Source organism: Coloeus monedula (genome assembly GCF_965178545.1).
Source record: "Coloeus monedula genome assembly, chromosome: 1".
NCBI lineage: Eukaryota > Metazoa > Chordata > Aves > Passeriformes > Corvidae > Coloeus > Coloeus monedula.
Window position 1 is genome coordinate 128,842,934 of NC_138781.1, and position 24,663 is coordinate 128,867,596.

Below are 24,663 nucleotides of genomic sequence, written 5' to 3' on the forward strand. Positions count from 1 at the left end.
ATATTCTCTTCTCAGTACAAGCCAACACAGCTTCCTAGCACACAGTGAAGTGTAACAGCTATGTCTGCTCAAAAGAAGAAATGTGAAAAAGATAATTTGCTTAAACCTAAAACTGAAGAAATTTTTAAAGAGAACTCTAAACTAGTTTCCCACTTTGCATTTTAGTATCATAAATGGCAAAGTATGAAGTCACCCACTGAGTAAGAAATAACCACCCTTGCAGAAAAACTCTTAAGAAAAAGGCAAACTTCAGAACCTCCTGTTAAAAAGTATAATTTATTTGTCAACTTGGTTTTCATAAGAATGACACGTCCCAGATAACAATTGTATTAGTATTCTCAAATAGGGACATTATAATAAATTGTATTTAGGAAATACGTATCTTTCATCTTTCTTCACATTGTCTCTTTACTAAGGCTGAGATCATCCTTGTCCATCATATATCACAATTACGAAAAAATAAATATTTCCAGGTAAGGCAGAAACCAAATACTACCCCTCTCATTTCTTTTACAGAAACTCCCACTTTTAAGTCTCCTATAAAATTACTTACATAAGACCTCCCTTCAAACATAGAGAGTACACAGAATGGTGATAGTTTGTGTAAGTAAGAATCAGCATTCTCTGACTCCTTTCATCTGAATGCCTCCTGAATCACACCTTGTGGAAACCGGTAATTCTCATTCAAATGAAGATATGAAAATTTTTCTAGTATGTTTATTAATGTAATTAGTCTGTTTCATTTATACCTTCATTTTTTGATTTTTGATAATGAAAATGTTCATGTAGCGCACAAAGTCAACACAGCACAAAGAAAATTGGTAATACAAGGCTCTAACTCCTATCCAAGACTGAACAGACATTCTGGTTCTTTAGCTTCCTTAAATTCTAAGCATTTATTCTTTTCGCTGATGCACCTATGTACAGTTTAATGGTAGCTGAATACTAACCCCCTTTCATTTAAAGATTAACATTCCAAAATAAATGTTATTCCCTCTACTGCAGGAAGCATGACCAGATGTAGCAGTCCTTTGTTAAGAGTTTTAACTGGAAAAATATAACGCTTATGAGGACAAATTATCAAGGTAATTAATATGTAAAACTAACTATCTTTTGATTAGGCTACAAATTATCTGATTTTTTTTCCTGTAATATCTTCAACTAAGACTCTTCGGCAGCTTATAGATCACATGACACAACAAAACAGAATTAAAATATTAAAAAAAGTATAAATTTAATTTTAAAGTGTTGTCAGGAAAATGCTGAATATTGATTTTGAAGTACTAAAAGGCTAAGCTGGTAGCAAGTAGCTTCTCAATACTCAAGTCGGAACCTTGGTCTCATTAATCTCAGCCGTGACTACAACTGAGCAAACACTTTACCATATGGTACATTAAAAAAAAAAAAAAAAAAAAAAAAAATCTATACTTGACATAAACAACCATTCTTTTCCCAAAACACCTACTTCTGTGAGAAGCTTGGTACCTGCTTACTTGCCTGGAAATTAAAAGAACTAAAGCCCACATTAAGATCTAAGATCTTAGGGTAACAAAAACTGTTTATGCCGCAAGACACAGACTTTACAAACTTTGGCAATGCTATGGGCTACAAACCCAACACAGTCATAAGGAGGTGCTACAGAAGCAGACCAATGCTTTGGTAAGTAAGTTAAGTATTAAAAGTTTGATTCCATAAAAAAACTCCAACAGTAAAGTCCAATACAGCACAGCCAGCAGAAAACAGCTGTACAACAGAGGTACTAAACTGCTGGAAACAGGTTTTGTATTGATAGTGTAACAGGGATGAAAAAAGAGAATACAAACTTTACCTGCATGAAGCTGCAAGAGACAAAACAAACCCCAGGAAATTCATACAGCTTACGCACATCAAACAGCAGGACAGAGGGAGGTGGAATGAAAAAGGAAGATAACATTCTTCAAATATTCAGGAAAATAAACCATTTCTAAATAGGAAAGAAGCTAACTCCCATTTAAGAAGGACATGACACCTAATAGAGGCCAATATAGAGAATCCATGCTCTTTTGACAAAATATTGCTCTGAGACTTCAGAATAAATGAAGAGTCCACAGCCAACAAAGGTCTGCTATGATTGTAAGCTACAAACACTGGATTTTGGATGCATACAAGTCTTAATTAATAAGGACAGTTAAAGACAGAAGTACCAAAAATGCTGATGATGTTTCTGGACACATCGGATCACCTTGAAGTCAGGGCTGCTAATACATTTCTTTGGGAAAAGCTATTAAGTGATGTGGAAGGACAATCCATATAAAATCCCTTCAGGATCAAGAAGTGACTTCAGGATGCTCTCCAAATGACTTGTCAGTTTTGATACTCTAATGAAGATGGATTTGCACCTGCTGGTTCTAATTGCAACAGCAGATACCAGAAATATGGCAGGCTGCTAATACACACATTTGACAACAAATCATATTGCAGCACAGTATCTGGAAGCACTTGCTCTGAAGACTCTGTTGACTCACAGAGCAGTAGCAGAATTAATGAAGTTTTGGGCTGCCCATCCGCTAACTATATTTAATTACATCAGATGAAAGCACTGTGTGTCACTCTAAAGATCAAAACCTAGAATTTAAGATCTTCAAACAAATAGGCTGGTGGGTTGTTTTAATCAGAATGTAGAATGAAGAATGTAATAAACATAAAAGTAGATCAAAGATAATCAGCTGTTACCCTATTTTTGGGACTGACTATTGATGATTGGCAATCAAGAACAGAGTCACATAAAGCTATTTACTCAATTTAACTGTATATGTTTTTGACAATTTAAGATTCAAAAGAGGATGCAATGTATTTTTGCGTTAATGAGACTCTTCTGGGTAAGACTTCCTGCTAAAAAAGCACTGCAATTAAAAAGAAAATAATCTTATAAAACCAAGTTGAAGAGTAAATAGATAAATTGCTAGAACAATTAAAACACTGCAAAGACAACTAAGAAAGCAAACAGTAAAAGCAAAAAGCAGGAAATTACCTATTTTAATATGTTAACATGCACATAACTGTGTTTGATCTTTTTCTGTGTGGAAGTGAATGCTGAGATCTGGCACCCACCTTGACCATAAAAACAAGAGTGGCCATTCCTACAGACAACATCTTGTGAGTAAAGTTTTCTTCAGCGTCTCTGGCTCAGAAAAATGTGGGTTACCCTGAACAGCTGCCACATTCCAAGGATGGTGGGTCTTATCCCTCAGCTTTTGAGGGAAGAGGTGGAAGGCAATATACATGTAATTGACGATCAGAGACGTAGTTGCCTGAGAAAATTAGTTGTCATCTCATGAAGGTCTAGAAGGTGCACTGTTTTGCTTACACCTTCTTTACACTTTTTTTTTTTTTTTTTTAGTGTAACATCACAGTGGGAATTCAAATTTAAAATTATTCTTCAGGCATGAAAAGAACAACTTTCCTATTACTAGCTAAGTTGGTAATGGCACTGTGTCTGGACAAGTTAAAGATTTCTAAGTCAAAGTTTGCCAAGTGCCTTATTCAACTGGCATGTTCTAAAGCTGACAAGTAAAATTTCTTATTGACCCTCCTGAGAATGCTGTTGTTTCTACCAAGTAACACCCAGAGTAAATCCAACTACCTTCCCCTAACCTGCAAAGTGGGGTAGCCATTATGGCACTGTTACCCAATAAAAACCTAAGACCATAAAAATGTATGTTGCAATTACAGAGTCTCCAAAACCATCTTTAAGCAGTCTGCTTCCAATAATTCCTGAATTCTTCCATTAATCTCTTCAATATATATCATGTCAGCATAAAACTTAATCAACCTAATATCAGACATGCAATTCTATCATTTCAATTTTATACTTCAATGGCTGAAGATCGTGTACCTCTGAGCCACATTTAGGACATGTAAAATACATATCAAATATAAAATTACTTTTAATACAGTAATAACAAAAAACATGTGGACAGCCTATGGTATGTGGCATGGTAGGCCATTCCCCACACAGTGAACATTCTCTGCAGTAAGCTGCTAATGTGTTTTCACTACTGGAAAGACCTGCGATAGGTGAGCACCAAGAAGAAATTTTAAGTTTCAATTTCTGTACATTAATGAGTGGTAGCAGATATATCAAAAATTCAGCAAAGCCATGCCATAAGAGCTCCCTGTTCATGTATTCAAATCCTACCTGACGAACACTTTGCGGCTTGGAAAAAACTGACCTAATTCCTAGAATGCGTTCTGTAAGTGTTGCAAACGTTCCATTACGAAGAAAAATCAGAAAATTTAGAAGTCCACAAAGCTTAAGAAGTCCAGATCCAAAACCAATATATCTCTTAATTTTGCTGAAAGATTGCTGTTGACGATTGCTAAATAAATCGTAACATCTTTCTTCCAACCATCTTCCACCAACAGAGAAAATAAGATACCATAACTTCTGGTGTTTGCTCAGAGGTTGGTATTTCTCTGTCTGAGATAAGTTATTCTTGTACTGAATATTGAGAATAGCCTGTCCCACAGTTGCATTCTTGGAATAGACAGTGAATTTCCATAATATAAGACATAAAAATGCTTTTACTTCTGGTTCAAAATGAGCCAACACCCCTGGTTTAAATCCATGAAAACAGCTGGTAAACTGGGACCACACTAGTTGTTCCAGGGCTTTGTTTAATTCAAGAGCATCAAGTTGACTTATTCTGAGCACAGGATTCACACTCTTTTCATTTCCAATGCTGGAGGTCATTTCTTCACAAAAAAACTTTCTAGAAATAAAACACAAATAGATATTAGTATAATGGAACATCTCCTATTTCTATTTTATTAAAGAAACAAAGTTGTAATATACCAGTAGTAAACAAGAAATAACAAAGTTCTCAAAATGCTCTATAAATATGTTAGTAATATGCCACAATTCCTTTCAGGTAGCTTTACATTAATATAAAATTAGTATACATTTAAATTAGTTTAAAATCTCATTCTCAAAATAAATTATACTTGACTATTTCTCACAAACAGTTAACATTTGGTTATAAACAAGTGTTCAACACCATCTAGATATTTAGAAAAATCTACAGATTAATATACATATTAATATATGCATATATACATTTTAAAAAAATATTGCAGGGCATAACTGTAATATTCAATTGAACCTTAAAATAGATCAGAAATAAGAACTGTAAGACTATTTGGTGTTCTATGGAGAAATAGGGAAAATGAACACACTAACCAAAAGAACAGTGGGGTAGACCAAGTGTTGCCATATGAATACTTCAATAGCTGCAGCTGAAAGCAAAACCTTAGAAATACTGACAAATTTAGGAACAACATAAAGATATGGATGAAAATTAAGGTGGGAATGAATAAAACTTTCTCAAGGCAGTGAGTTGTTTATTGAAAAATCATATGAGATTGTCTTGGGGTGACGTTATGATGTGTATCCCATATCGCTGCCTATGCCCAGAAATTAATTTTTGTGCCTTTCTATGCCTCTAAACTGAGCCTGAGAGGGGGAAGAGGAAAAAAAAAACTGAGCAAAACTTTCTCCAAGCAGTTTGCAGCTCATTCAAGGTCATATAAAGATAGCAGGTTTTTTTTTTCCCCCCCAGCTGTGGCAGGGGAGTGAGGAAGGACCCAGCTTGCTGTTTTGCACTCAGCTTTTGGCCAGTTTTTTTTTTGAGTTTCTCGTTCTCCGGAGAGAGACTGAGGGTTGGACTTTGCTTTTTCCTTCTCTGGAATTCCGGATTTTCTCCCTTTCCTACTGGACTGTTTTCAACCTCAGAGCACATCAGGAGGACTTTCCACCAGGCACAGAGGGCCTGGCCCTGGCCCAAGCCCCAGCTCCGAGGAGACCAAAGGGAGGACTCTAACGCTTTCCCAGGTTTTTTCCTCCACAGTGAAAGATTTTACCATTTAACATTATTTTCCTTTCCCGGGTGTTTGTTAAATAAATAGTTTTATCTTCTTCACTTTCCTTTGAGGAAAATTTATTTTTTCCCGAACCTGGTGGGGGGAGGGGTGGTTGTACCTTCTCTCAGAGGATGTATTTCTAAATTTGGCCAAACCGGAACAGAGATTAAAGAAATATTTAGCATTCAGACATAAATTATCATACAGTACTTCACTGAAGTCTGCATATATTTTCTAGAGTGTTTTTGACAGGATTGTGGGATCGTGCTACTTGTTGTGTAACAATTCCAGGCAAGATGATTAATGTATACTAACAAATTCAAGAAATGCATACTCCTCTTGCTCAAGCATTATAGAGAAAAAAAAATTTTTTTAAATGGCTTCTTTTAAATGTTGTTGCATCTGGAATTCTGTGACTGAGAAAATAAATGCAACAAATTGCAACAGCAAAATATGGATAACACCTCAATGCAAAATTGTGGAGTAACCAATTTTTGCTTCCTTTCATCAATACGAAATCCCCAAAATGATTCAGAAGTGATTTCAGATAGTATGCAACATATTTCACTTTCTAAACCAGATTCTTTGCATGACAGACCCGCAAGGAGTCCACAGCCTTGTGCAGAAAGAATAGGAGGTGGTGCCTCAAAATCTTATTTATAAGAGAAAAATCGTATAACACATACAAGATTACTGTGAGTAAAAGATGCTGTAGAGGATCTTGGTAGGAATGGTTGCTAATGATGCCAAGAATACTAAAAATAAAATCCTCCAAATGAACAACCACGTTTGCTGAAACAGAACACCCCAGAAGTTTTAAAACACAGTATAAAACATCATCAGTAGCCCTCCTACTGTTTTCCATACTTGTAATTGGTTATCACTGCAAGTAAATATGATTTTGTTGTTAGTGTAGGGTGCATAACAGTAGTTTCCAATTAACTAAGACTGCTGCATGGGTAGAGCATACAATAGCACCACTCAATTTTTTTTAACTCCTCCTTCCTTATTAGCAGGCAAAACATGGCTGAAGGTACTATAAGGCCCCCTCCTCTGGGCAAACAGCTATGGGGCTCATTGCATCAACCCACACGGGTTGGAAAAACCAGGATACAAAGGGTGTATATCCAAGCCTGTACCACTCACACGTGGTCTTTTCTGTAGCAGGAACCAAAGCACAGGAAATATTTTCCAGTATGATCCAAATAAATTCCATCCTCTAATTTATGATCAAAGGGTCAATTCAACCCCTACTGGATTTTGCTGCATCACTTCAAAAACTCCAGCACCAATGACTACCCACCCTCCTACCCGTCATCTTTTCACCCCACTACCATTTTAGGAACCAGAGCCTTTGATAACCATCTGCTCTGGAACCTGTCACTGATTATTCACTCATAACCCCTAAAAGTCTAGTATCTTCTTCACTTTCTCTTCTACTCAATTCACTTTGCTCAACTCTTTTCAGTGTTCTACACAATTCCCAACACACAAAACCTCTTTAAAAATGCTAGTTACTCAAAAGGGGTGTCTTATCAAACAACCTCCTTGATCCATCTACTAAGACTATTTTCCAACATCAGTTCAACCATCTCTTTTAACTGTTTTCCATTACTGCAAGTGCTATGAGCAATTTCTATTGTAGCTTTCTCATTAATAAGGTAGACTAAATCTGTACAGATATTTTCCCCCATTATAGCCATATTATCTAAAGAAACCTGAGCAAGTGAAGAATGGGTCATCAGGAACTTCCTGAAGACAAATAAAAATGGGTCAAATCCACAGGACTATGATGGATCATGAAATACACATAGGCTGGGAGCCTGTATGACTGCATTCCTGCTTTGAAAAAGAGGATGTGGGGATTCTGACAGGCAGCAAGCTGAACACAAGCCACCTGTGCATTCTTGAAGCATATTAGCATGTGGCTAGCCAGCAGACTGAAAAACGTGCCTATTACCCTCCACTTGGCATTGGTGAGTCTACACCTGGGATACTAAGTCCAGTTTTGCTTCTTTTCCACAAATAGTACAAAAGAAATGCCAACAAACTGAAAAGAGTCCTTGAACTCATACCATCAGGGAATCCCAGGTCCTGATATATGAGAAGAGCTTGAAGGAACTCAGATTGTTCAGTCTTAAGGATAAGGAAGCTAAGAAGTGGTCTATGAGTAATCTACTACTTTCTAAGGGTTGCAGAGAAGATTAAGTCAAAGTTTTCTGAGAGATGCAATGAAAGAAAGAGACACAACTGTGTATTACGTCACTACATGAGAAATTCCAACTGGACCCAAGGAAGCTGGAACATTTTGCCTACAGGGACTGAAATCTCCATCCCTGGAAATTCTTGAAACTTGACCAAATGATGCCTGAACCTACCTGTTTTAGCAACTAATTTATTCCCAAATTTCACAGGTGGGTAGACTAAATGTTGTAAAGATCTTCTCTGGGACTTGGAGCTTGACCTTCCCATTGCCTCATTGCAGAATCTAATTGAGTTGTGATAATACATATTTTTTTCATGTCCATGATCCTATACAGAACTCTATTTGAAGGAAATAACTTCAGTGAATCTGTCAGAGTGCGCTGGAACTTTGTAAACAGAAAATGGGAACCATTTTTGAGACAACATGCCCAAGCAGCACAACCACTGTTAGTTAACCTTTGAAATTTTGTAAAATCCAACAAGTCATCTTTTTTAACAAAATCAGAATCAACACCATATATGCTGTTTAATGGTGTCATGTTTAACATCTCTTCCTGAATTACCAGCTATCAAATCGGTTCAACTTTTAGTCACGTTTATATAGACTATATGGAAAAGGAAGAATACCAAACAACAATAACAATGTTATCCTTTAAATTATGTTTGTAACATTGCTATGTTAAAAAAAAAAAAAAAAAAAAAGGCAAGCGCTTTCTTTTTGATGAACAATTAAGTGTTCTCAATTCAAGCAATAAATCTGGGCATTGTTCTGAAGTTCTTTCCTGCTAAGAACACTTAAAGTTTGCCATAGGCCATGGCTGTTAACTGGACCCTGCAAGTTACCTGAAGATTATATTCATATAATTTTGATTTTAATGTGTAAGCACATTTCAGTGTGCCTAGTGTTCTGCTATCCACTATGCTTTCTTCTGAACTGATTTAAGGTTTTATTGCACTTATAGGGAAGACACATATTCCCCACAGACAAATATTAAAAGGGACAGTTTTAAATCAGCATTGTCCTACAAAAATGTCTGCAAATGTCCTAATGATCTGAATAAGAGCAACTGTTTCCTTGAGAGAAGAGCCCTAAATTTTAATCTCAATTTTGCTATCATAGGAAATTTCCCCTTCAAAATTACTTCTATACAAAGTCCTTTGAGAAATTTGTTGTTTTTCACAGACAGTAGTACTACAGTAGAAATAAATGAGAACTATAGTAGCTTAAAACTAGATAAAAACCCACCCCATAACTGTTAAGACATTTACCTTGTACTTTTTTAGATGCTATTTTTGCAGTCTATATTTTGCTGAGCTACACAAAATATAGAGAATGTTGGTTTTCCTCCATGTTTCTTTACTACATTCTATTTGTCAAATCCTTACTGTTTTAACTCTCTTATTTTAAGTTGCTTAAAACATGAGAACTCAGAATCACAGACCTAGTAATGAAAGGGACAGGTATCAATGTTCAGATATATAAAACTCAATGTGTGATGAAACTTTTATATAAATACTCTTTAAGACAAAAGAGTAAAGGCTGCTACTTGTAAGGTTCTCCCTTTATTTTATACTGTCAAAGATATTGTATAGAAAAAAACCTGCCTGCCAGAAAAAAAAACAAACCAAAAAACCCTAAGATGTTCCTTCCTTAAATAACCTACATTTTGTCTGTTTTGGTTTTTTTAACCAAACAAACAATCCCACTTGTACAGTAAAAAAAAAAATTACTGTATATCACTAGGGGAAAAGGAATTTCTTCTGGTATACATTAGTGCTGTTATTGAGCATTGTAAAAATTATGAATGAATGTATTTTATTTGGAAACATGTTATTGACAGAAATCTATCAATAGTAATGTGAGTATTGTCAACAGCCTGTCAATATTAATGTAATTATAATTAAGGGGATAACATGGATTTTAGCTATAATACCAAGTAACATCTCCTGCATTGCTGCTATCAATATAAGCATTATTATTGACCTGTTCTGGGACTATCAGTAGGAGATGTATTACCATCAGGCATATTTGTCAATGCATTCTGCCCACAAAAATTCTACATTTAAATTTACAGGTCTGTAAACTTTACCTGCAGAAATATACAAATCCAAGTAACCTCTTGGGTGCCACTTTTTCCACAAGGCTTTTCTATTGTGGATGTGTAATCAAGGGGTTTCTATCTCAGAGCTACTGCAATCACATTCCTCGATTTCCTAGCATAATCATTAGATGACAAATAAGACATATATGCAGAAGCCTTAAAATAATTTAAAGTATGATTTGTCAAACCACTTTTTGAGAAGCCAAATAAAAATATATTTATTAAATTAAGAAAACAAATTTCTTCCTTACTGCTTCAACTTAAAATTACATTTGGGATGCGTCAGTAGCACATCCACTAACTTCTCTGAGTTTATTATTTAATTCTTTTATACAATCTCTTCTGTGTAGCCAAACATGTAGTCTGAACACTGGACTTACAGAAAGATAGAATGGCCTACAAGAGACCACCAAATCCTAATGCAGCACGAACACAGGCTCAATATATTCACAGGTGTTTAACTACCAAGAAAGCTAAGTCCACAGTTTTTCTACGTAGTCTGTTCCAGTGTTTTATGACCCTAATAATTACAAAGACACTTTTTCTCATATTCAGTATAAAGCATCTTTAGTACAAATCAGGATGGTTTTCATTCCATAGCTGAAAACAGGAGCAATGCAGCAAAATTTCCATTTTGCTGCATCTTCTCAAAGGCAAAAAGCAGCAAGGCATGTGAGAGGACCAACTACCCACAGAAGATTTGCCAAACTAGACAATATCTGCTTTCCTACAACATGTGTGGTATGATCCTCATGAAAAACCAAACCAAACCAAAAACCCGAACAAAATCCACAACAGACCAACAACTTTACTTTATTCCCAGCAGCAATTTACCTTAAGATCTACTACATCTTCATGTCTTTTTCTCTCATTTTTCTATCTGAATAATTATTTCCTGTTTTGGATTCATGTATTTTGAGTTTCTCATATTAAATGCAGTGTTTCATACTTGCCTGCATTGTTTTAAATCTTGTTGATTTCAGACTTTCCAAACTCATCAAGAGTATTTTGGATTCAGATCTTATGTTTAAAACAAAGGAAAAAAGAAAACCCCGAACTTTCAACCTCTCTCCAGCTTGTATCATCAGTAACTTTTCTAAGTATGTGTTCTCTTCCATCATTTGACTCACTAATGCCTTTTCATCTTGACAGGCTACTATATATAATTACTCTGTAAAGGCAATCTTTCAACTTGATGCTGATAACATCAACATCTAATGGAAACAATATTGATATTACGTTTCCATAGTTTGCTCATGTAGGGAAAAAGACTTTATTAAAATCACGCTGTATTGTACCTAAAGTTTTCCTCTTATTAAACTTGTTATTCTTATTTAGAAGATAAAAATATTGAGGTTTCTTACAAACAGGTCTCACCAAACCATACCGGCTGTTTTACAATCTCTCTTCTACACATCATTAGATACAAATTAATTGCTAAACTATTTACTCCTGAACCTTTATTTGGAATCAAAACTGACAGCTTCAATAATTCTCTTAACAGAAGAATAAAGAGGCACAAAACCAGATACACACAAACCCATTTTGCTGGCTATTTCCACCCTCTGGGATATTAAATAAATAAATAAAATCAGTGGTGCCTAATTCCTCAATCATTCTAGGATGAATTTTATTAGGATTTGCCACTTGAGCACATCTATATTAAGATTCCTTAGGCTATTCTTTCTGTGCTTTGGTTCCACTCTTATTTCCTGTCTAAGATTAATTTTATGAAACTAGCAAGTCGCAATCTATCTCTTTTACAAAGTATGAAGGAAAGAATCAGTCTCTGAAAGTCTGTTACTTGTTCTCCTTTCTTATTTAATAACAGACGTGGATAATGGACTTATCCCTTTGTGCCTCCTCTTACTCAGATTTTTGGACCCTTTCATTGATTCTTGTGCTTTGTAAATTGAAACTTATTTTGTTCTTCAGAGTCATTGATTTTATTCTCACATTCCTATGCTATTCCTTTATATTAATTGCTAATCATGTTGTATTATTTCTCCCAGGACAACTCTTTTAATTTCCAGGCCATGGAAGAATTCCAGATATAAAGTCAATCTTTGAACATTCACTATTACTATTTTAGTTTCTTACTCTAAACTATCTCAACACAAAGAAACAAACAAGATATACATTAAAGGTAACAATTTTTCAGCCTTTTTAACAGACCAGATTCTGCCAAGTCCCAGCATTCAGATCAGTGGTCCAAGCATGGGGAAGCAGTATGTAGAGTGAGCATGCTAGAAATCATTTCCCCTCTGGAGATAACACTAACACACAGCTCCTTTTTCCTTCAGGAGCTACAATACATTTGCTATTGTGCATTCAGCATTGCCAAACTGAGTGTATGTTAGAGCAGAAGAGCAAGCCATACTCTTGGTCTACTATCATAAAGTTAGGGTCTCAACAGATAGCAATGAAAACTACCTTTCTACCCATCGCAAGAATGCTGAGGTGTTTTTTAATGTGGGGTGTTTTTCTTTTTTCTTTGTGAAAATGTATACCATTTAACTATTCTTTTTAGGTACTTTCAATAGAAGAGGATATTTTAGATGTCAATTTAAAATCAATAAATTTTAAAGATGAGAAATCAAATGATACATACTCAGTTAATTTTAAAACCTTCCTTTACACCAACTCTCATAACACAGAACATGGACCCCAGCTGCTCAAAGCCTCATGTCCTACCATTAATTCTCATCTCTTTCTTGCTTATCAAGTGCAGAGAGAAAGTCTGATCAAAGTCTAATTGGGAGCCCCAACTGTGCTGTCTGTTAATCACTGTAAAATTAATTTATCACTATATCATTACCTCAAATAACTTTAAAAAAAGATTGATTTTGTATTACTGTCTGGATTTCTACACACTTCAGACAAATACCTATCATTTTCTAAAGAATATAAATTGATTCTGTAACTGTTTGGAATAACTACTAACACTAATTGAAAAGTCAGTAACACACTCCAATCACAGAAACTATTATTTATTTCTTATATTCCTGGGAAAAAGGACTATTTCTCAAAATAGACAAATTCAAGGAAAACACTGAATGACTGTATAACAAATCAATCCCATATATAAAATTAAGAATTTAATTACGGAAGTTAAGTGAGCAACTAGCAAATAACCCCAGAATCCTAAATGCTACAGGTACATTTAAGGTCCAAAGACCACACTGAAGACAAAGACACATTGAAATCATAGGTTGCTTTTCCAATTTTAACTCAGTAAACTTATATTCCATAAAATGAGATACAAGAGATAAGCCACTGCTGAATGCCTGGAGACAGCAAGGAAACATAATGATAGCTCATTGATTTATCTTCCATAAACTACCTGCCAGAATCAAAATATTAGGGCTTCAAGTTACAAAATGAAAACCAGCTCAGAAGAGCCAGAATTGATACAACAGTAATGAAGAGCAGTAGGAAAGCGCTGCACTGTTAGAAGCTGTAAATCAGTCATTTCTGTCAGCATTTGACGGAAACTGAAAATCCCACATGAGTGTAACACATCCCCTCAGTGAACGCTAGCAACCAAGACTGTTACTGGTCACTGCTAAAGATATTCTGAATGCTAAAAGCTTCTACTGACTTTACACAAACATGTCATCAGTCAGCACTCTTAAAAGACTATTAGATCCAAACAACCAGATCTGATAATTATCTCATAACTAATATTTAAAATACTACCTTTTAAAATTTGTGATGCTAAATTCAAGTCTATAAAACCTCAAAGTACATTTGTATTCCTTGTAGCATAGAAGCCAGAGACAGCATCATCTACCAACTTTTTTGATATGGCCCTAATTTTCATTTATTGGAATAAACAGGAAGATAAGCATGTAACAAGCTAATGTTCAATCACTATTATTCTTAATCCCATATCCTTTTTCTCTTCTTCCCCCATCTTATTTCCTCTTTTGTCATCCTGCTCCTTAGTACATCAAATTACAAATTCATCTCTAAAGGGACGTGTCAGTTCCACTTATAAATTCTCATTCTCTATTACACTAAATGAAATCTAGTTACTGTTCCTTTTAAAGAAATCAGTGATAAAACCCCAAAAGTGTAAAACACAAAGCTGTATTGTAACTTGAAGACTTCCAAAAAACATGGTTAAAAATTTCTTGATCAAGATGCTGAGCAAAGTATGTGCCTAATACACAATATATTCTTTTTTCTTTGGAACTACGTAATGGGAATTATTTGGAGAAGTGCCTTACCTTTACTGTTGATGAATTAAAATGGTGAAGAGAGATTTGGTTGAAGTAATTGAACAGAGTGGCAATTGTGATGGTTAGCTGGGAAGAAACAGCCCCTTGCAACGAAGGGGCAACATCTCTGACTGAACCAGTATCAGGAGGTGTAAAAGCTAAGCAAAGTTAAGAATCCCTTGTGCTACAAATATAGGTCTCGACTGCTGATGAGATCAACAGATGGTCATCACCGGGAGACTCTTGTATTTGAAGACATTTTGGGTATGATAAGGATATGAGGTTCTGCTAAAAGGATGCCTAAATAATATTGCATTGCATAGTGTAGCAGTGAAAAGAATGCAAGGCTTTGTAAATGCGCCATTCTTTGTGTAAAGCAAGTGAAATATCACATGGTGGCACAGCTATGCAGCTCCATTTCAGAATTGTCCAATGACAAAACATGAATGCACAGTTCTGAGCACAGTGTGGGGCAGTTATAGCCATAACTCTTCCTTTGCTGGTTACTGTTGCTTTTCTGAAAACTTGGTCTTATACCTCATGATATATGTAACATCTGCATTTAATTGTTGTAAGGGCACTGTATCTCACATCACCTTATTTGTCAAGCGCAGTGTCAATCCCAATTTTATGCATCTTTTCCATGCCCCTCCTTACCGTTCTTCCATTCAAAACTACCTAAAAAACAAACAAAAAGTCATCTAACTTAAATTCTCATTTCACAGCTCTATGTCTCTGTTCTGCTCCTACCTGTCTGATCCATATGAATGGATCACCAGATAAGTATGGAGATGCCAGGATGAAGATTGAGAAGATACATACAAGGGATTCAGAAGCAACACCTGCTTTATATACAGATACAATTTACCACAGATGACAGAACCCTGCAATTTTGCATTAAACACCTTATGCTTAACATTTGTGAAACACAGTCACTGCCCAGATTTTATTCCAACTTTCTTCCTTTTTACATACATATGCATACCAACTGCACAGTCATGAATATTCAGCGATACGCAAGTGTAGCAATGCTGATCCAAGTACTGCACTGCAGGAACGTAAGGTCCTTTAAGCTTTCATCAGAAATACTTATTAGATGAGAATGGTAAAATCTGTCCTAAACGCGTAACTAAGTCATAATTAACCCCTGTCCACATCTGTACCAAAAGGAGGACTCTATGTAAAAACAATGTTGTTACAGACTGTATATATTTATGATTTGCTACAGTCAATAAAGCCCTGCATCAATAAAAAAACAAGCCTGTTCACTCTACATTTTAAGTCTTGGCTTTGTATTATATAGCATAACTTATGAATGATTGGATCTAATTAAAATCAAGAATTCTCCACTGGTTTAAGGATAAAGATCAGTACTTTACTTGACATATATATCTCATTTTTCAGGCTTGTGTTCTATAAAAACCAAAGGTAATGTAACTTTTGACAGCTACAGTTGTTGTCTCCTATTTTCCTTCTACTGTGTATTCTGTCCTTATCTTACAGATTAGCACTAGGACTCATTTGAACTTCTGTTGAACTGTTTTTGCATGTTAAACTGGCAAAAACTCAACGTGCTGAATGTGCAAGCAAAACACCACAACACTGCAAATACAAACAATGAGACTTTCAGCTGTCTTTAAAAAATTAAAAGAAAAAGAAAATAATTATTTGTACAAGTCCACTGTAGGATCCACTCAGACTTGCAAGTGAGAGGCTACTCTGTTTAAATAAGTAATAGTATGCGATTCCTCCCTACTTTTAGCTTTTTTCGTATGACTGTACTTTGAAATGTTTGGCATAACAAAATGACTAACAGAGGTGCTGGGAAGATTAAATGTGCTCAGTGTCCCCAGTCCTTGATTTTATTACTTGGTAATTATGGTAACTTTAAGCACACAAGGGAAGACTGATACACTTCCACCACACTTCTCCTCAATCCTATCATTTCATTAGCATTTTAGAATCCACTGAATGGTTGCATACATGTATTAAAAGTAACAGTTTAGAAGAGGGATAATAATTTCCTTGCTAGGTAGCCTGAGTTGTATGCTGTTACAGCTTCTGAAATCCCTCCGCAATTCCAGTGTGGATTTCCCTTTGTGATTTAGTTATGCCTCACAGTGTCATGGCATTATATTAATTTCCTTTTCAGGAAAACTTTCCTCCTTACCAAATCCCTCCTGTGATATATTTTGTCTGCTCCTCTGCCTACAGAATTAATATTACTTTTGAATACTATTATTTTAATGTATTTTTTCAAGTTTTCTTAGAATTTAAATTTTGATTAACTCCTTTCTTTTCTAACTTCACTCACAATATTAGCAAAAACCAAGAGTGGAGATAAGGGGTGTCAGAAACAGGATTTTTAGGGACATTGTTCCCAGGCAGCTACTAATACAAACACAATAAATATTAGCAGCATTCAATTGAGCTTCCTCCTAAAGGCCAAAAACTGCCTCAAGTTCTCCCTTGCAGGAAAAGGAGGAAGTGCCCAGACCCAGTCAGAATCAACCTTGAATCTAGAGTTGCGTCACTGCTGTAATTCCTCTTTCTTCCTATATTGTGTATGTCCTCTTTTTCCTCTAACTCAAGGTTCTTTATTTCTCTTAATTTTCACCCTTACTCTGAAAAATTTGGATTTAGTTTTGAAATTTTTGAAAAGAGTCTGAAAGAAACTGAAAATTCCAAAGTTCTTGCATTCCACCTCCAAACCAAAAAATCCCTACCCCCATCTCTGAGAGAGGCATGTTACAAACAGAGAGCGTTCTTTCCTGAAGGTTTTTGTAAAGTTTAGATGCAAACTGATGATGCTTGTAGTTGTAAGTCAGCTGTATGGGTGCAGGAACAATTTAGCTCTTGAAGAAGCTACAGAACAGCGAGCCTGCTACCTTCTGTGCATGTACCACACAATCTGACTAATGAGCCTGCATCTTTTTAGCACAACACATTGGCCATTTTTAATATATTTTTTTTATTTGCTGCTTTTAACTTTACAGGGAGTGCTGTACAGCAGCCGATGTTGAGAGCATGCTTGTTAGTTAAAATGAGGGGAACAGAAACGGTGTGGTCTATGTGAAAAAGTATGTATGTTAATAGGTGTCAAAAGGAAAAAAAAGCCCAACCCTACCTCTAAAAAAAAACCAAAACCCTAGACCAAGAAAACCCAATAGAAACCTCAAAAATGCATAAGCAGCCTGCTTGAAAACATCATACTAAAGAAAACTTCTGCAGCCCAAGAGAGGTAACAAGTTGTAGGGGCTGTCCTCATTAACTGCAGAAGCAATACAGTGAGTGGGTCCATTTCCATTTTAAGTTATAAACAACATACTATCATTTGGGTTGAAAATTTAAATTCACTTGCTGGATGCTCTGAAACATTGCATGAATTCAGATGTTTTTCCTAAATAGTTAACATTTGGGAACCAGACCTTGCTACGGTGAAATTTACATTAGGGTATTCCAGTGAAAGACTGATTTTAATTGACAAAATTATCATCTTCTAACTGCACACACTGCATCATCCAGATCATTAATGGAGATGTTAAACAGGGCTGAACACAGCATTGACTCCTGGGGTACAACAGCAGTTACCAGCTTCCAACTAGACTTCACACCACTTATTGCCATTCCTTGTGGTCCATCTGCTCTGCATGTTTTATGCTGACCTCACTATTTGCTCACCCAGCCCATACTTCAGCAGCTTCTCTATGACGATGTCACAGGAGACACTGCTAAAAGCCTTACTGATACAAGTATCTACTGCCCTCCCCTTGTCTACCAAGCCAGTCATATCATTGTAGAAAATTAGCAGGTTGGTCAAGAGTGGCTTCCCCTTGGTAAATATGCTGACTACTCCTGATCGCCTTCTTGAACGTGTCTCAGAAGGGTTTCCAGGCTTAGCTGCTCCATCACCTTCTGAGGGATCAAGGTAAAGCTGATCAGGCTGGAGTTCCCTGAGTACTTCTTCCTGCCCTTTTAAAAACAGAAGGAACATTGACATTCCTCCAGTCTACAGGCACTTCTTCCAGATCCTCAATCTCCCAGTCCTATGATTTTTGAGACTGTCCTCACAGTTATATCAGCCAGCTCCTTCAGCACTCATCGGTGCATCCTAAGAGCTTTATCTACGTCCTGTTTACTTAAGTATTCTCTGACCTAAACCTCCTCCACCAAGTGTACATCTTCCCTGCTCCAGGCTTTTCCCTGTGTTCCACAGTTCCTGAAGGTCTTTGCTAGCAGAGATTGAAGTAAAGGCGGCCTGCAGAACCTCAGCTTTTTCCACATTCCTTGCTCATTCAGCCATGAGACTACATTTTCCCTTGTAGTCCTCCCGCTACTAGTGTATTTACAGAAGCAGTTCTTGTTGCCTTTGACATTCCTCAGCAGATTCAACTCCAGGCAGAGTCTGATTTTCCTAATCACATCCATGCATGCTCAGACACCATCTCTATACTGCTCCCAGGTTACCTGTTCCTGCTTCTGCACATTTACTTTTAATGTCTGAGTTTCATGATGAGCTAGTTCCCTGTTCATCAATGCACGGCTGCTGGCAGTTTAGCATGACTTTGTAACTGTTGGGATGGACTGCTCTTGAGCCCCGAGGAGGTGATCCTTCAGTATCAACCAGCTTTGCTGTATTCTTCCAGGGCCTGACCCTGGGGGATTCTTCTAAGTAGATCCCTGAAGAGGCCAGAGCCTGTTTTCCTGAAATCCAGGGCAATGATCTTACTTTCCTATTCTTAAACCAGGCTCTCAGAGAAAGCCGGCACTAATATCACTCACTGACTGAATAAGAAATAGATTACATTTGTTTCTGTCAGAGACCATATAGCTTAGAGGAAACATTGCTAAACTGGCACAAACACAGTGAACTTCTTTATTGAAAAAGTTATTACCTAGAGAGTCTTTAAAAAGCCCTCTCTGCCCAAAAATCATTAAATACCTAAAAGGTTTAAGAAGTAAGATAACAAAAATGTAATATAGCTTATTCTTCAGTTAGACTGATATTAATCCAGAATAAATTTATTGGTAATGTATGAAGAACATTTCTTATTAAATACAGTGTTATCTTTTAATTTAAAAGTTTATTCACATTTCTTCTTATTATGTTAATTATTATTATTGGACCACACCATGCTTACAAGCTAATTCAATGAAACTGTATTTATGTCTAAAGCTTATAAGTTAGTGTTAGCTGGACACAATTTATTTGTTTCTTTTTATGTTCTTGATTTCTGTTTTCACTGAATAAATGCAGAAATTCCAAAAGCAACAAGAGTGCTGTGGAATTTTAAAAATTTTTGTAAGAGCAGGCCTTTTTAACCAATAAAGAAATAAAACACATGTGTAATAAGGTACTTAAACTGTAATCTCAAATTGTTGACTGATTTTGTCTATTGTTTAATTTACAACTAATTTTCATTCAAAAAGCTGTCTGTCTCTTCTTCCCTTCTTTGTTCCTCCACCCCCTTCTCTCTGAACTTCATGGCTTTGAAACTACTTTCGTATGTTTAAAATAGTAAGATAAGACATTCCCACTATCTCACATTTTGAACGTGTAATTAAATATTTTGGGTTTTTTCCCTGAAAAACCATGTGCTTTATTACTACATCCAGATATATGTTAATAGAGGACTCAAATATCACTCCCTACACTTGGATGATTTATATATTGAAGAGTCATTTATTTTACACTATATTCTTGGTATTGATATTATGTAGCCATAAACCTGTTCCCTTCCTTCCCAAATATTCCCTAGGTAGCAGATTTTAGCCATTTTCAAGACTGTCACCTCAAAAGACTATAAAAGACTGTTAAACAGAGGACAAGATTAAATGTCTTTCTTAACTTATACCACAGCATTTGATATCAAAGAACAAAGGTGGTCCTTGGATTAGTAACAGTGTCAAAAACTATCAGAGTATAGAAATTACTTTTCCTACTCTAGTCTATGAAGGGTTCAATCAAATCTTTATATACTAATAATACCCATTTGAAAGTTTTAGTTTAATTTCATTTAGTCCATTACAGGAACATTTACTTCCTACATGTCCTGGATGACCTTATCAAAACCCTTCTGTGAGTCACTGAAGCTTCTAATGAAATTAAACCTACAGTTTTCACCTACAGACATGGGTGAATAATAAAAGAATCTAATAGGAGACAAACAGAGCTGTCAAACACACAAAAAAATTCCCTCCCAAATCTAAACACCCTCCTTGCACAGAACTGATATTCCATATAGCTACCTAATCCCCAATACTCTATGAACATGAACTGACGCATGCCAGTCTAGTTACTTGGGAGCCCTTTAATAAGTGGGGAGATTCATAATGCATCTGAAGACCCATTACCTAAGGAACTAATTTTTAAGAAAAATAAATTCAGGACATGATATCTTATATGACTGTATAGTATAGTATGTACCACTACACTAAGAGTTCTAAGATTAGCTAAGAGATATGTAAGCATGAGCTGCTTCAAATACACGTAAGTTCACTGCTAACTACTTTACAGTTATCAACATTTCTAACAAAAGTAAAAGATATTTTGACATTCATACACAGAGATATCTAATTTTAGTTATTTACTTAATTAAAACAACATTAATAGAAACTGATTTTTTTCATTTGCTGAAAAGGATGTTCTTGAGAAATAAAAACTCACAAGCTTGAACAAAGGTAAGCCTAGGAGTTAAAAGGATGTAAAAATAGAGGCAAAATGCTAAGCAGACTTATTTCAGTTGCCTTGGCCCCATATTAATGCAATTTCACAATACCCTCTACTGAATAATAAACATCCTCAATTCCTACTTTAAAACTGCAAATATATATACATAACACTGGGGTTTTTGAAATATTGATATACACACAAACTCTCACTACATAAAGAGGCCCAAACAGCCCACCTCTATCAGACTCTTCCCAAAAAATCCAGACTAGTAGGCAAGAAAAAGAGTGTAATGTAAGATCCTTGCAAAACCTTCACAGACAATAGCTTTAAACATATTCCACTTTCTAATCCACAGACTCTATCAAAAACTTTATGATATGGAGAACACTACAAGCATCATGGTAACTAAAAGTGTAAATCACAGAATCCCAGAATCATCAAGATTGGAAGAGACCTTCAAGATCATCAAATCCAACCATCGACACAGCACTAACTCCAAAAAAGTATTCTTACTAACATCTAATGCTAGAGGCACTAGCAACCAAAGTAGACATTCCAATACTGACATGATCATCTATTTCTGTACTAATTTCCAGAATTAAAATATAAGTGTCAAATCCCTCCAGTACTCTTGATTATGTGCCCTACTGGTTTATTCAATTACCACGAAAAATTAAAAAAAAAAAAAAAAAAGCCCTTTCAATGAACTAATTTATACATCTTACAGATGTGAATTTAACCCCATAGCAAGTAACAGAAATTGATGACTTCATGCAGTATAAACAAACATTAAAAAAAAAAAAGACATTAATTTTTACTCCTCTTAATAGCTTATTTACTACTCTAATTAAGTGCCAGTAATGACACTTTCAGTTATTTTCCTACAAACCACATCATTAGATAAACCAGTCATGATGGACATCTAAGAATTGAAAAACAAGCTGCTGCTGAGGAAGAGCTGCAGCAGAAAAAGAATCTGTAGAAGAAAACACTGATAACACAGGTCTCCAAAAAGAATAAAAATAGCACTAGTCTTAAAAAGAAAACTTTATCAACAACTGTTTCTAAACTGTATGTCAATAAAAGCTCAAAAAAAGTCTGACAAGAATTCACTAACTTCCAAAAAAATCAAATGGCAAAGTATTTTGGACTCAAATTTTAGTACAAACTTCATTATTTAGTACAAACTTTAGTCATACTTCATCTTGGACCTTACTGAACACCTTCCTCACGTTTACAGGCAAAAGATCATACAAGAAACATACATTGGTTTTCAATATGCACTATATCATAAGCAGAATTTGTCTCTCTGTCAAAACACACTGGCCATTCAGAATAAATGCACATTTGTTTTGTGGTAAACCAATAGTTTGTTACTTACAGGCTGCACAAAACTGGATTAACAGAAGTGGAAAGGTGTCACCCTCACCTTTAGATTTCTTTGCCACCTATAGTAGACAGTAAGAGGAAAGACCCTTGAAGATTTCACTCTCTCAACTGATACCAGAATTCTGATGATAATACTCCTCTGACAGGGTATTATGCCCTTTCCTCTCCGCAGAGGTCGTCACCAGGCTCTGTCCTCTCTTACCGCAGGCCTGGGCCTAGCTGGAAAGCTTCCCGTCTCTGCACGCTGCGGCACCAGGAGGCCGAAGGCCAGCGGGACTCACGGAACGAGGGCGACCGGGGCGTGCAGGAGGCCAAACGCAAGTTTCTACAAGCAGAGCCTGCATGAGCTCCGGGGCCTGCCCCGGCCTGCCGGGCCGCGGGAGGTGCCTGGATGGGCTCTGCCGAACGCCATGGCCCCTGCAGCGGCCCTCGCCCGCCACAGCCGCTCCATCTCGTCCCTCCCCGCGTCCCGACTGACCTGCGCCCCTGCTAGGTGCAGCCCTCCGCGACTCCGCGGGTGCGCTGGGCTCAGCCTCGAGCCTCCCAGTGAAGCTCTGCGCCGGACGCAGGCCCCTCGGGCGCTCTCCCCTCAGCCGCCCCGGCCCGCGGGGACCGTCCCGGCAGCCGGGTCACAGCGGCAGCTGCCCAGAGCGGCGGGAGCACGGTCCGCAGTCAGCGCCGGCCAGCGCTCGGCGCGGCTGCGCAGGAAGCGCTCCGGGAGACCGGGATGGCGCGCGGGAAGGGCTCCGCGCACGGCGGCCGTGCCAGGGCGGGCCGCGCGCTACTTGACTGACAGCCCAAGCAGCAAATCAGCAGCCCGGCGTGAGGCGGAGGAGCCAATGGCGGCGGCGGGGGGCGGGGCGGTGGTCCCGGTGGGAGCCGAGCGGCGGTGCCGCTGCTTGGGGCTCAGCCGGCGCCAGGAGCGGCTCCGGCTCGCGCGGCCGCTCGTGTGGGAGCGGAGAGACTCCGGGCCTGGGGCGGCGTGGTCACCGAGCAGCTTGGAGCCGACGGCAGTCTGGGGGGCAGTCCATGGGGAGGCGGGAGGCCTGTGGAGCATTTACTGGCAGGGATCACAGGGCTGTGAGAGCAGAAACAAGCAGACTGGGGAAGGAGTGTGACAACAGCCTAAAGGCACTGCAGGCTGTGTTTCTCCAGCAGTTGCACTGTTTGGTACGTGGCTGCTCGGTTAGTTACTGGCATCGGTGTCAGGTTTTTCTCACGGGGTCGAAGGTATTTTAGGTGATTCAAAAGCTATTATTTAATTGTATTTTACACCTTAGGTTGAGGCAAACTGCTTTGTGAAGTTAGCTATTACTGTTCTGGAAAGCAAATTAAAGAGAGCTCTATGTGAAGAGATTGGTGGAAACTGGCAGTGTTTATTAAACATGAAAGTTAAAAGTACTCAAATTGTGACTTATTTACTTATTTCCAAACCATAACTATATTTAGTTTTGACATATTCATGAACATATTTATGACATTCATGAATATTCATGAATTCCCAGGTGACATTAAGGGTTGTAGTTCCTCAGATAACTTGCTGAGGTTATCTGTGCTGAGGAGGCTGTGGGGGCATTCTGTAGGCACATATTGTTGGATTCTGTACTATTTTTTTCTAACTCACAAGAAATTAGACAGGACTCTGGACTACCTCAGGTGCCACAGAACAAAATGCAGGCCTTTTTGAATATCAGTATTGTGAAAGAACAGTTTTGTTCAATATTTACATGCAGTTTTTCACAATGATAAAGCAAAACAGATGCCTAACTTTGTTAATAATAAGTAATTCCTCTTTTAGAAGAACTGTTTGAAGTGAATAAGGGTAATTCACATGGCTGACTTCACAAACTGGGGATTAGATCTTTTTGTACGAAAAGTGCATTTTGAGTAAAATGAGGCAACTATCTTTTGAGCTAGAAAGACTCTTTTGTTTCATATAAAGACGTTGTAGTGGAAAGCTTATGACCACTGATAAAGGAAAAACAATCACCCCCAAATCTTTAGATAGTCTACTATGTATACCAATGTATTTGGGGTAATTTTTGCTTTGTTTTTAAAACAAAGCCATGTAATAATTTATTTCTGCTGAGGAGTAGTTAACCATGAAATTTATTTATTATCATTGTATATTTGAATTAGAAACAATAACACTTCCTTGTGTGGGGCACTGTGG

At 37.1% G+C, this 24,663-nt stretch overlaps 1 protein-coding gene across 1 annotated transcript; it reads right to left on the reverse strand.

The window, feature by feature from the left end:
- Positions 1-256: 256 nt before the first annotated feature.
- PEX2 (peroxisomal biogenesis factor 2) lies at positions 257-22,834 on the reverse strand (the record flags this gene model as incomplete). The annotated part of the gene is given in 3 exon segments (XM_082278232.1): positions 257-4,751; positions 22,693-22,718; positions 22,721-22,834. Coding segments are annotated over 3 exon segments (1,074 nt in total). The 3' UTR covers positions 257-3,817.
- Positions 22,835-24,663: the final 1,829 nt, after the last annotated feature.